The 13,554-nt window shown below is 37.4% G+C and overlaps 1 protein-coding gene across 2 annotated transcripts in view; it reads left to right on the top strand.

Moving 5' to 3' along the window:
* IFT122 (intraflagellar transport 122) overlaps positions 1–13,554 on the top strand; it is a 32,637-nt gene that overhangs the window by 2,990 nt on the left and 16,093 nt on the right. For both annotated transcript variants that reach the window (XM_035546689.1, XM_035546688.2), the window contains exons 5-16: positions 185–261; positions 679–745; positions 1,757–1,903; positions 3,345–3,420; positions 3,898–4,089; positions 4,862–5,000; positions 5,616–5,818; positions 6,283–6,420; positions 7,107–7,271; positions 8,112–8,309; positions 9,925–10,065; positions 11,735–11,788. In XM_035546689.1, the coding sequence (XP_035402582.1) occupies positions 185–261; positions 679–745; positions 1,757–1,903; positions 3,345–3,420; positions 3,898–4,089; positions 4,862–5,000; positions 5,616–5,818; positions 6,283–6,420; positions 7,107–7,271; positions 8,112–8,309; positions 9,925–10,065; positions 11,735–11,788 (1,597 nt within the window). The remainder of the gene's footprint in view (positions 1–184; positions 262–678; positions 746–1,756; positions 1,904–3,344; positions 3,421–3,897; positions 4,090–4,861; positions 5,001–5,615; positions 5,819–6,282; positions 6,421–7,106; positions 7,272–8,111; positions 8,310–9,924; positions 10,066–11,734; positions 11,789–13,554) is intronic.

The raw sequence follows: 13,554 nt of genomic DNA, 5'->3' as shown, positions 1-13,554 counted from the left end.
TTTAGAGACAATTTTTTCAGGTTTTATTATTGATTTAGTTTACAGTAATTGCAGATTAATTTGATGTAATACAAGCTGATCAAGTTATTTCTGCCATCTGGTGAGCCTTTCTGTTGTCTCGCTGAAAGTCAGAAGAAGGCATTTAAGAGTGATTTATTGAAATGCGATTGTAACTTCATTCTAGGCATAATGACTCTATACAGTGCGTTTCATACAATCCTCTTACTCATCAGTTGGCATCCTGCTCTTCCAGTGATTTTGGTATGTCTTCTCCTCACTTTTCCATTAAGTCACTGAATTCCATAAAAGTTGTATAGCTAAGCTAACCACAGATATGTACGGCTCTTTCTATCCAGAAGAGAGACGTTAGCTAAAGTTAAGTAACATTGGATTCTTAATTATATCACTTAAAATCAGTTGGAAAGGACTATGTAGTGACATGTCCTAGAATAAAATGTACTTCGTTACTGTGATTTTTCCAGAGAGACCCTTCCTTTATTAGATATTTCCCCCCTTTACTGATTATATAATGTGTATTTAAATGTCCTTCTAACAGTGATTGAGACTTTGATGCCTTTGAAGTCCAAACTGGGTTTTCTGACAATATTAGTTTCTAATCTGAAGACTGGTAAAAGCTTACATATAATTTACTTTGGATTTTTGTTTGTTTTAATCAAGGTTTGTGGTCTCCTGAGCAGAAGTCAGTCTCTAAACATAAAGCTAGCAGTAAGATTACTTGCTGTAGGTAAGTTTTAATAATTACCTGTGTCATTTAAGTCAGTTTCAGTACAAATGGTTCAAATAATATGCAAGCTTAAAGGAAAAAAGTTCAAGCAAAGTAGTTCAATGTCTGTCAAGACAAGATACCTAATATGAGAGGGGCTCTCCTAACTTGCTGAGTAGTAGCATTGCGTATTTTATGCTGCTCTGCCATTTTCATTATTAAAATATTTTAATAGTATTTAGAATGCTCCAGTAGAAATAAGACTGATACTCATCAAAGATGGTTTGTTCTTTCTTGTGTCGTCTTCTCAGAGAGCTGCTTTTTTTGTTCGTTCGTTTCACTTTAAATAGTAAAGGGTCTGGGAGGTTTATCTGGTACTGTTAAAACCAACTTCTTCAGAAAGTACCAGGGAGGTGCTCTGGTTTTGGGCTGGTGTCTTAATTTTTCTCTCCATCTGTTTAGCCAACTTGTGCGGTAACGGCACAGGGAAGTTGGAGGAAAGATAATAACACTTTTTTTGTAGAGCTGTTCGTCTTCCGTGTTGTTGGTATTTGCAGAAGGTGATACTACTTTCGTGGGGAACCTGAGGCAAGGCTACATTAATTTGTGTAAAGTCATCCAGCTTACTACAGTAGAGACGAGAATAGAAGCAGGTCTCCTCTAACCCAGCACCATGCAGTTTCAATGTTCTAAATGTAGCTTTTAAAAGTCTGGTCTACTGTCAACGATCTCATTCTCAAAAATGTATGTGCTAATTAGCACGATAGAAGTATTGCAAGCAGATGATATCTTTATTTTTTTTCTGCTTTATTTGTGTGTGTAATAAAATGTTCTTGCTGTGAACTGCATGCTGGTGCCATAAATGTGGATGTAGGTGCATAAACAAATTATAAGGATTACTGGCTATATCCCAGAGCTCCCTTTTAGAAATATATTTCAGTCTATTGTCCCTATTTGAGTATGCTGTACCGTTTTACCTTCCTGACGCTTGTTTTTAGTAGTTTGCTCTTCTGTATGTGTATGTTTTATCAGCTGGACAAATGATGGCCAGTACCTTGCTTTGGGGATGTTCAATGGCATTGTCAGCATACGGAATAAAAATGGTGAAGAGAAAGTTAAAATAGAGCGTACAGGGGGTGTTTCATCTCCAATATGGTCAATTTGTTGGAATCCATCCAGGTAAATAATTTCACTCTTCCTGGTTTTTCATGCTGACTAGCTAATTCTTGATAGCAGGTAGATTGATAGCAGAAAGGCTTGACTTTTAACCGTGCTGGAACAGATTAATGGCAAATATGTTACTTTTTATATTTTTTTAGTGATTATGTATTGGGGTTTGTCTTTCCCAGTGTTTAATTACATGGAAAAACTGGGAACAAATTCCGCTTAGGTATCATAAACATTCCTTTTGTCTTTGTTGTTGGGTTTCTGTTTGGATTGGGGGAGGGAGGGGGGAACCTGTTTGCACTTCAATTCAGAGGCAATATTGTGACACATATGTGAATAAACAATTGCTATTGCAGTAGGTGGGAGAAATTTTGGAGTAGAGCAGATCAACAAGAGGAGTCAGATAACAGCCATGTAGAGGAGATACCAGAATTGAAATCCAGCCCTGGCAGTAGGCAGTGTAGTGAGACAAAGGTAGAAGACCACAAGGAAGAAGAGACCCCTATGGATTTCAACTTGTGAGTGAAATTACAAAGGAACATGCATACATACAGACAGATGTGTATCTGTATTACCCGGAAGAGCGATTTACAAAAAGCAGCAAAGGCAAAGAGTATTTATGCAGGTTGCAAAACCGGGTGTTCGGAAGTTAGGAAATCCTGGATTAAGAGTTGCTGGTATAGTACTGATTTATTCTGCCAGTATGTGTTCATTGTGAGATACTTCTTAAGCACGTGATAGCATGTTGTTTTTTCTCACAAGTGCATACCTTGCTCGCTGAGCAAAGGCAAGGGGCTTACTGAACAGTTAGCTTTTCAGTAGTTTTTTTTTTCAGCTTATGGTTAGAAGCATTATTTGCAGCAGAATGCTCGGATTTCTGTCTCCCTTCTTCCTAAAAAAGACTGTAGAGAAGGTGACTCTAACGTTTTGTTCCAAGTTGGACAGATGGTGTCAGAGTACCAAAGTTAACAAATCTGATACTGAGCCCTTTCCTCAGTATGCTGCTGGTCTGGCAGGAAAAATTTCCTTTTCTGCCTTGCGTTCTCATAGCTGTAGTTCAGTTTTGCTTAGCTGTATTGTTTTTGACGTTACGGTGACTTTATACTACTGTAGCTAAGATCAGAATCTGGGCCCAGATGCTTCATTTGTTTAAAGGACCACTAGTTTCACTGTACCTGCTACTTACATAGCAGAATGAAGCTTTTCAGTTATTCCTGTAAAGGAGACTTGATTTTTCTTTTGTCTCTAAGCCATCTTCCTCAGTTTTAAATGGCAAGATTTCTCTGCTGTACTTCCATTTGGTGGTTGTAGGTTTTTGTTAGTTTTTTGTTTGTTTGTTTTGAGTAATTTGAAATATATTCTGCTATCCTATGACTTGGTTCTGTTGCTCTAAAAAATTTACAAATAAGTTACTATAAAAATTGCCATTAACTTTTTTTGTTGTTGTTGTTAGAGATGAACGCAATGATACTTTAGCTGTAGCCGACTGGGGTCAAAAGCTTTCCTTTTATCAACTTAGTGGCAAACAGGTATGTTTTGGGAACGTGGTATGGTATTTCTGGTTCTGCTTTGTGTACTGTATACAAAGTGCTTGTATATCAAGGCTTTATTAGCTACATTAAATGTTTTCCGTTCTCCAGGCCTGTAATGAATCTGTCATTCCCCACCACCTCACCCCACCCAAACCAGATTTTTCTCTAGCTCTTGTGTCTCCTGTGGCAACTCAGCTACTGTCTTAAAATTCTTGTATTAATGCCTTTACAGCTTCTGTGACTTTTGGATGTAATTTAGAACTGCCTTTTGGAATATTAAGATAGACGGTGTTTCTAAGGTATTGAAAAGTTGTGTGTGGCTGGAGAGATGAGGAGAAAGGTCCTGGTGACAGCAGTTGCCACTAAGAAAAAGATCCTTGCGTTTATTTTCACCTGTTATTGTTGCCTTGGGAAAATATGAAATGATCCTTTTGTTAATATTTTTTATTAATGTATTTTTATTTTCCCTTGTAGATTGGGAAGGACAGAATGCTCAATTTTGACCCTTGCTGTGTCAGCTATTTTACGAAGGGAGAGTATATTTTACTGGGAGGTTCCGATAAACAAGTTTCACTCTTCACGAAGGATGGTGTGCGTCTTGGAACCATAGGAGAGCAAAGTAGCTGGGTGTGGACATGCAAAGCTAAACCAGACTCCAACTATGTGGTGAGTAGGTACATTTGACTGATACTTTCACAGACAATGAGCCGTAAGGCAATTTTCAAATTCATTTGTCTAGTCTGTATGTCCCTACTGAGACAGCAGAACCTAAACGCTGTTTAGTGAGCTCCTAAAATATTTCAGCTACCACTGAAATTAAAAATATCCTGCAGAAGTAAAATGTGGGTTGCAGTATGGCAGTAAATGAGTGTACTTCTTGCTTTCAGATGGTAAGCATGTGCTGCATTTTGATTTACAAAGAGGAGGGTTTGGGAAAGGAGGAAAAGGAGGAGGAAAAAAAAAGATAACGACCTCTAAGTTGACCAAATCTAGTTCCGTGATGGGAAGAAAGTTCCACGATGGGAAGAAAGTTCTGAGTTCTTTTTCTGTGTGGAGTTTCTAGCTTTATACCTCGTGGAAAATACCAGCAGGGCAACTGTTAGTCATAAATGCTGCAGTCTGTGCTAATACACAAATGTTAAGAGATGCAGAGCAGATTTAAAACAAACAAAAAACACTAAAACCACCACCGAAAGAAAACAAACAAACAAAAACAACAACCCAGAACACAGACTTAGTGTATGATAGCATCAATCCTTGCTTTGCACTACAAAGGTCAACAGCGTTTTTGACACTGTTTTAGTACAAGTAAGCCGTAATTGCTTTCAGTCTATACATTATGCAGGAAAAGGAACATAATGCTCATCAATACTGCAAGTTTTGCCAATTCTCACCTACACGTACCAATTAACTAAAATTATTTTCTCCTTGTGTTCAGGCAGTAGGGTGCCAGGATGGAACAATATCCTTTTATCAGTTGATTTTCAGCACTGTTCACGGACTTTATAAAGATCGCTATGCTTACAGAGACAGCATGACTGATGTTATTGTCCAACACCTCATCACTGAACAAAAAGGTAATTTCACACTCCCAGGCCAAAGCTTCACTCTCGTTACTTTTTTTTTTTTTTTTTTAATATCCATCAGAACGCTTGGAATAAATGCTTCATATACCAGTCAGATTGTTGTCACTTTCACAGTAAAATTGAGGATCCTTTTTGCAGGATGAGAGTGCAAACTTGGGTTCTGGAGGATCAGTGCTGACAAGCTTAGTGAAAGATGTGGGGATTTGAAAGGATGATGGGAGGGGCAGAAACTTTTAGGATAAGATTTTAATCTGTGCAAATGAGATAAAAATACCTATATATAGATAGATATAGATATTTTTTTACTTGCAACCTCAACGGTTTTTGCTGATTTTTGTTTTTGTGCTCATTTGGCTTTTTGTGGGAAGGGATCAAAATACTGTTCTGGAATGTGCAGTTGAAAAAAAAAGTGGAGGAAGATAACCTTCTGTCCACATAACAATTTATATAGATGCAGAAAAACAAACATATCCTAGCAAGCAATCTGCTTTTAAATATAGGTGCTTAAGAAAAAATAAATTTTAACTTTATACTGAGTTTTTCTGACTTAGTCTGTTATTTCATGTCAGCCTATACTGTGTTCTCTTTGTTTTTCTTTCCCTCTAGTTAGAATAAAAGGCAGAGAGCTTGTAAAGAAAATTGCAATCTACAAAAACAGATTAGCCATCCAGATGCCAGAGAAAATCTTGATTTATGAGCTATACTCAGATGATTCTTCAGATATGTATTATCGGGTGAAGGAAAAAATAGTAAAGAAATTTGAATGCAACTTGCTGGTTGTATGTTCAGATCACATAATTTTATGCCAGGTATGTGCCTTAAAATTAAAAGTAGTCTTGGGGTATACTCAGACTTGAAGGTAGCTGTCCAAATAGCTGGTAGGAAAAGTGTGGTATCTTAAGGGGAAAAACTGTAACGGTTTGTACCGTTAGACAATGCAATGTGTTACAGCGCCGACACACTAAGCTATAGCTGTGGCATGCCACAGGCGCTCTGCTTTAGTAAAACAGTTGCCATAGAGAACTGTAGCACCCAATGTAGGGAAACTTTTGGGCAAAGGTGAGCTGCAAAAACAGGTGTGGGTTTTTTGTTTTTGCTTGTTTGTTTGTTCATAGCACTAAGAAGCCTTAAAGAATTCACTCTGTTAAATTGACTGACATTCTTATTTTTTGGTATGTAAAATAGGCACACGTAGTATAGGTATAAATGCAAAACCTCAGAGGCACAAGGGTTTTTTCTTTATGCGGTATTGTGTACGTTACTGTGTCTTTAGGAGAAAAGATTGCAGTGCCTCTCATTTAGTGGCGTTAAAGAACGGGAATGGCTGATGGAATCTCTTATTCGTTATATTAAAGTAATTGGAGGACCTCCAGGAAGAGAAGGCCTCTTAGTTGGTCTAAAGAATGGTCAGGTAACACATAATGTCTGGTATGTGTCTTTTCACTGAAAATGAAACCTGCTTAATGCTTTTTGGGGGAGACCTTGAAGAGCAGCATGTTTTCTCATAACCTAAAATTTTATTTGACGGAATCTCATCTTGTGTTTAAAAACGATTGCTTCTTTCTTTCATTTTCTCTGGTTACAAAATTTACGCAAATTTGCTTGACTTTTAAGCCCATATGTTGCTAGAACAACTGACAAAAACCGAGGTCTTGGTGAACTGAGAGAACATTTGTCATTGGAGGGGGTGGTGGCGTGCACGTGTGTGTCCTCTGAGAGTTGCAAACTGGAGCCCAGAGATATTGATGTTAACGACAGAAGTAGAAAGGGATTTGAGATCTTTAGTGTCTTCTGTATCAATGTTATACTTTCCTTTAGTCATATATTAATGTAATTGTTAAAGTGGAGGACTAAAAATTTCATGATGTTTAGCAAATGTCCTATTTGTATGGGCTTGCAAGCTAGAGTATGTTTGGAAACAAGTCTTGAATTTCAAGATACTTCAAACTGAAAGCATTTTTGTAATTTTATTTTACAATTTCTCTGAAAAAAAAATTGCAATTGCATACTTTATACAGCATTAGCGTTTGTACTCACTGTGTGATTCCTAGTTCTAGGAACAAAAACCTGACTGATTTTGGTTTCAAACATGTCTAGATTCTGAAGATATTTGTTGATAATGTCTTTGCGATCGTCCTGTTGAAGCAATCCACAGCTGTGCGCTGTCTGGATATGAGTGCATCTCGAAACAAGCTCGCAGTGGTTGATGAAAATGATACCTGCCTAGTGTATGATATTCATACCAAAGAGTTGCTGTTTCAGGTAAAACTTAGTCTTGTTCTCACTCCCTAAAAAAAAAAGGGGGGGGGAGGGTTAGGAAGAGATTGAGGACACAGAACGTAACAAAAGTTTTAAGTTTGAATAACTTATTTAAGCCATTAATCTCAGTTTGTAGAACGTAACTGTTTCTCAATGAAAACTACTGTTTTAGAGTTGGTAGATGAGGAATATAGAAGACAGGAGATGTGTGAGCAACAGCAGAATAAAGAACGCTTTAACAAGTGACCCTTTCAGGTTAATTTAGAGTTCTGTCCTGGTTCATTTTCAAGTATTAGTGTTAACAAGAATTTTGGCTTTATCGTAATATGAACACAAAGCCTAAACTTGTTTTTTATGTATTCCCAGACTATAAAATGAATAATAATTCTCTCTTTATTGAAAGCTTAACAGTCCCTCTGAGCGTTCACTCATTTGAAGTATTTTCAGAGAATACTGTATAGAAAGTATGAAGTGCTACAAAGACAAGGTCTGTAACTTTCTTTTAGTTACAGGCACAAAAATGATCAGTTCAGTGTGGTAGCTAGCAAACAGTTTATTATTGCGGAATAGTATGTTCTACAGTTTGATAGTATAGATAATTACCAAATGCAAAACAAAGAAAAGACAATTATAGCTGTTGAAATGTAAAATATGGCTCTGTAAATCTGTTTAGGAATATACGAGGCTTTAGATTATTGCAAATGTAAATAATAAATACACGTGCGTGCATGTGTGTGCGCACATACCCAGGCTATAATAGGTCAAATGTTCTATCTGAAGGATGCATGTTTCTTAGGGAAGATTATGTGGTTGTATTTGTTGTAATCATCAGTTATTCTTTAGGAACCCAATGCTAACAGTGTGGCTTGGAATACACAGTGTGAGGATATGCTTTGCTTTTCTGGAGGGGGTTACCTCAATATCAAAGCTAGTAACTTCCCTGTCCATCAACAAAAACTTCAAGGCTTTGTTGTGGGTTACAACGGCTCCAAGATCTTCTGTCTTCATGTTTTTTCTATGTCAGCTGTTGAAGTTCCACAGGTAATCCTTTTATCTCATTAAGTGTTGCTTTACATTTCATAAACATCAGTGTTTAAGAAGTGAAGAAGCTTTTATGAAATTTACCAGTATTCTGTTACCGAAATGATTGCAATTACGAATCTTCTTTATTGCCATATAAGATATATTGCATGATCTATTTTATTTTTATTTGATCATAATGAATCTAATTTCCTTTTTGCTGTTGATTCTTTCTACTTCTCTACTTGCAAATGTACTTATATTCATCTTTGCTTTTAAACTTATGGTGCGGGTGTTACCTCTTCCTGAACTTTTAATGTAGTCTGTGTACCTTTCTTCAACTTTTCATTTTATTTTCCTAATGAGTACATCAAATACTGCGTCATCTAAGTGTATTTAGGTAATATTTAAGCTGCATGCTTTAGTTTGACTGCATCATGCACGTGTAGTCTTTATATTCCAAGTTTATAAATTGCCATCCACAAAATGCTTTTTTCTGTATTATGGGAAGCAATGGAAGAGTATAAGGCAGTCTAAGAAACAAACAAAAAAGGAAAAAAAAACAGTTTCTGACTCACTTCTGACCCACATTTTTGTGCAAGATTTGAAATTCAGGGTCAACGAAGAAAAATGTGCTATGTGCTTTTGTTGAACTAATGGGTATCCTGTGTTAGATCCCTGTCCGTTCTGTAGACGTTACGCTGATTAATTAATTAGACCCCTTAATTGAAGTCTGGATTGTCCAGCATGGTTGGTAGCTGTGAGATATACCAAGCCTAGCGTGCTTTTTTTCAGTCTGTCTTTGGAATGCTTTAGGCAGGTTATTCAAAAGTGTACTTCGGTGGGAGAGAGTACCAGAAAGTATACAGTTTTGAGACAAATTGATAAAAGTAACATAGAGATCAACGTGCATCCTTTCTTTACTTGCAAACCCAGAATTAAGGAAGCAGCAGCGCTCTGTGCTCATTCAGAGGGTTTGAACTGCAGCTGCAGGTCCCTGAGCCTTGTTCCATATGCATCAGCCTGCAGCAGTTGACAGCGTTTCTCCTTAATTTGCTTTTAGGGCAGGTCCTTAGGAGAGGTCAGCATCTTCTGGGCTTAATAGTTTCAGTCTTGGTAAAACAGCTTTGTCATCAGGTTGGCACAATGGAGTTACTTCCTCACGATGCCCCTTGCTCTTGGGTTTGGATATTTCTAGGGATGCTTCGTCCTGGTCTGTTGGGTAACTTGTCATGCTTGGAGCCTTTGAGAACAAACTACCCCCTCCTTTGCTCTGTCTTCATAGTATTTTCTTTAAAAACAAACAAAACGACAAAAAACCTTCATACATAATATCTAGCATGTACAATGCTCAGAGGAATCAGAAGAATTCATTAACTACTTCCTAATGTGCTGGGAAGTGAAGACTTCAAGGTGGATGAGTTTGGAATATAATTAACCAAGCTAGTCTGCAGATACACTGATAATTCCCCCAGAATGTTATTCTGCATGCTGTACAAAAACGTACATTTATTCCCTGTGGAATTTCATAAAAGTTGTGATTGGAATGTATTTTTTTCTGACTGTATAGAGAATTTCACAAATGTACCTCAGTATTATGCTTTCTAATACACATTTTTCCAATGGAAATCCTCAGTCTGCACCCATGTATCAATATCTGGAACGGAAAATGTTTAAAGAAGCGTATCAAATTGCATGTTTAGGAGTGACTGATGCTGACTGGAAAGAACTGGCCATGGAAGCCTTAGAAGGACTGGAGTTTGAAACAGCTAAAAAGGTAAAGTAGTTATTTGCTTGATTAGCAGATTTATTTATTTATTTAATTTGCTGTCATTGTAGTTTCTTTTTTTTTTTTAATTGCTGGAATACGAAGTGGTGTTTCTGTGTTGCTATCTTACTTGTCCTAGGTGTGGTCTGTGTTATATGCAAGATCTGGGATGAGGTTTTAAACAGAGATCCATTTTTTTCTTCTAGATAAATGCCATGTTCTAAATAAGTGCTAAGTATGAAGAAAGGCTTCTTACATCTGCTGGAAAATGAGCTGATGAATTTGAAAAATAAAACTGGGAAGTTGTTCAGTGGTGCTGCTCGCCACCAGGTGGCAGCAAAGAATTTCTCAGCTACGCTTCCCCCCCCGCTCTATAAATCCCTATTCTTTGTGTCCTCCACCCCAAGTGTTTAAGAGAACCTCAGTTTAAATGTGTAGATTTCATTGTTTTTTACTTACACGTTAGTTTTCTTTGAGGATGGTGATAGCATGTCATCATTTTAGTCACCTTCTATCAGGGATGTCTCATTTTTGGGAGTAATATGTAGGTGGGTATATACCAAAGAACAGTTTTCTCTGGCATAAAATACTTTCCCTATTTTTCCTTCAGCATCATTTTTCAAATAAGAGAGGGCAAACTGAGTTCAATGCCATAAATATTGTATGAAAGACAAAGCATTCTAAAAATATGCAGGGAATGGCCTGCAATGATAGGCATCTTTTAATAACAGATTTTTATTTTTTTTAGGACATTAAATGCTTTATTTTTCTCTTTTTTCATGAGGTGGAAGCATCAGAATAATTCCAGTTTCATAGAAGGTTTTATGCAAATAGATACTCTTAAAAAGAAGTTTTCAGTGCCTCCTTGGAATTTTAAAATAGTGCCCTCTTAGAATTAGAGCGGATTAATGTGAACAAAAGCAGCTTCTTGAAATTAAAGGCTCTCGTAGTTCCTAGTCCGATCTGGTGTAAGCAGAATATTCTATGCCCTCTTAAGCATTAGTTTGGCTAGAAGTCTTGAACATGCAGTCTAAAGAGTTAAATTTCTATTTTTTGATGCCTGTCAAGAAGAAGTGCTAAGCTGCTGTAACTTGCACGTGACTTTGCCACTTGGGACTTTGGGCTGCACATTTATCTCCATTCGCAAAAGATATTACACCGTCTCCCAGTACTTCTGTCTTGTCTTCTTGCTTTCCTCTCCCTGGGCTGCTTCTATACTGATTTTTTCAGAATGGTATAAAAACTATAAGCATATGTGTATTGTTTCAGCAATACAGTCATTTATATGTTATACTTGTAATAGTCTTCTTAAATTTTAGTGTGTATCCTGTCTAACGGAAAAGTAGAAAAGCTGTAAAATAGAATAAAAGCATACAATATTTTAAAAGGTATTTCGCGTTTCCTGTGAGACTGACGTGCATATGACTACTAGTCCCTACCTTCACTGTTTGTTTTCAGTGATTAGCCATTCGAGTTGTCCCCTTGTCATATTTATTGTAGTGGCCGAGGGGCCCCGGTTGTAGTAAGAGCCCACCAGGTCAGGTGCTGCACAGACACAAAAAACAGCGTGTTGCTGTTTGTCCTACTTGCACGAAGACAGCTTGATTTATGTGTAACAACATTTTGTTGGTTTCCTGGTTTTTCAAGTAAATTCCTTTTTTTTTTTTTTTTTTAATAGGCATTTACCAGAATAAGAGACCTTAGATATCTGGAATTGATCAGCAGTATTGAGGTAAGAGAACATTAAAGATAGTGTAAGAAAATACGCTGTGCTGAAATAAGTGCTTTCTATTTTGGAGAGATGAGATATCTGTTCAGTTAGTGCTCCTGACTGTTGGATTTGTGTTCAGAGTGAGAAATCCTGATTAGCAGAGATGACTCTAATTCTAGTCATGGGACTGAAACTTAACTGGGAGAAAAATGCAGTTGTGGGACAGTGCACTGTATGAGAACTTAGAAGCATTCAGCAAACTGGAAAAATATTCAACTAATAATTGGTAGAATACTACTGTGCTAATGGATCTTAGTACAGAATACTTCATAAACATGAGTTAATTAAGCCTTTCCTTACCCCCTGGAGGTAGGTAATTACTACTATCTCCTCTCTGCAGAACCTGAAACGGGCCCAGAGAAATAAAATGACAAACTCAAGGTCTTATGACAAGTCTGTGACAACTGGAAATAGAATTTAGGATTCCTTACTTCCATGCTGTGTTCTAATCACTACTTCTCATTCTTTTCACACTTCTTGATAGAATTTCACTTGACAATAACTGTCAGTCACGAGCACATTAAAAGACATGCTCTCTTGTCCTTTTACAAAGACCACTTGATGATAATGCTTGGTTTGAAGATCTGTGTTGAGATGGCATAAAGGGGATTCCTCTATCTCATGCTAATTAGATTTACACCTTCTCTGAAAGAACACATTCCTTGCCTTCCATTCCTTGCAAAGCTGTCCTGGTTCTGTCAAAATGTCAGCCATTTGTTGGTTGCAGTTAACTTTTTTCTTGGTGTCCAACATGGGACAAGTTCTGTGCTAGGAGCACCCCCCCCTTTTTTTTTCTTACAGGGTAAATAAGTAGATGAGAGCATTCTCTCACCAATAATAACCTTTCTTTTTTACCCATGCTTCTCCAGATCTGCATCTGCTGAGAATATTCTGGTACTGTCATGTTGTAGTCTGTTTAATTATTAAGATTCCCCTTGTAAATCGGCATAAACTTACTTTCAGACTTCTTGGAGATGTTTCTTCTGAAGTGAGAGTTCTGCATCGTTGCTTACTGTTGCTTGTGGTATAGTGCATTCCTCTTCAGGCTTGTAAGGGTGTAATTAAGCACACATTTCACTAATAGGACTGTTTTCTCTTGGTAATGACACTTTTTTCTAATTGATGACAGTAGGAAACATAACTGCCAGATCTTCTTCTCTGGCAAGATTATGTGAAATCTTTCAAAAATGGTGTAACAATTTCATCTTTTTATTATTGGAATTATTTATTACTGGAAACAGTGGTGGTGAGGGTCTCCTTTGGCAGCAGAGATTCAAATGTGTATGCATGTGGAATGCTTTTGCTTCTTTAGTGCAGTTTTCGTTGAATTTAGTTCATAGCTATGTATTTTCATATGGGATAGACTAATAGTAACAATTCTATCCGAAGCTGGGCAATGATGCATTTCTGAGATGCAGGGTAAAACAAACGCCTGTACGCGTGCAGTATATATGGCATTGCTCCACTGTCTGATCTGCGTAAAGGCTGCTGTGGCACTGCATATGCTTGGCATGTGTGGTAGCTTCCTGCAGAGAACGAGCACTTCCAGTTTGCAGGAGAATATGTGCAGGCGCTCTGAAGTGCCTCCTGAGCTCTTGTATGTGGTGACAGAGTTAGTGGCACTATACTTGATTCAGAGGCAGGTTAACATGCTTTGTGAATCTGCTTATTGCTAACAGTTATTTTCATGTTTGTTGTTCTCCCCACCCTCACATATTGTTAATTTA

The sequence above is a fragment of the Cygnus atratus genome, chromosome 10 (genome assembly GCF_013377495.2).
Source record: "Cygnus atratus isolate AKBS03 ecotype Queensland, Australia chromosome 10, CAtr_DNAZoo_HiC_assembly, whole genome shotgun sequence".
NCBI classification, from domain to species: Eukaryota; Metazoa; Chordata; class Aves; order Anseriformes; family Anatidae; genus Cygnus; species Cygnus atratus.
The sequence above is the reverse complement of the archived record's forward strand: the minus strand, read 5'-3'. Positions and strand labels throughout refer to the sequence as shown.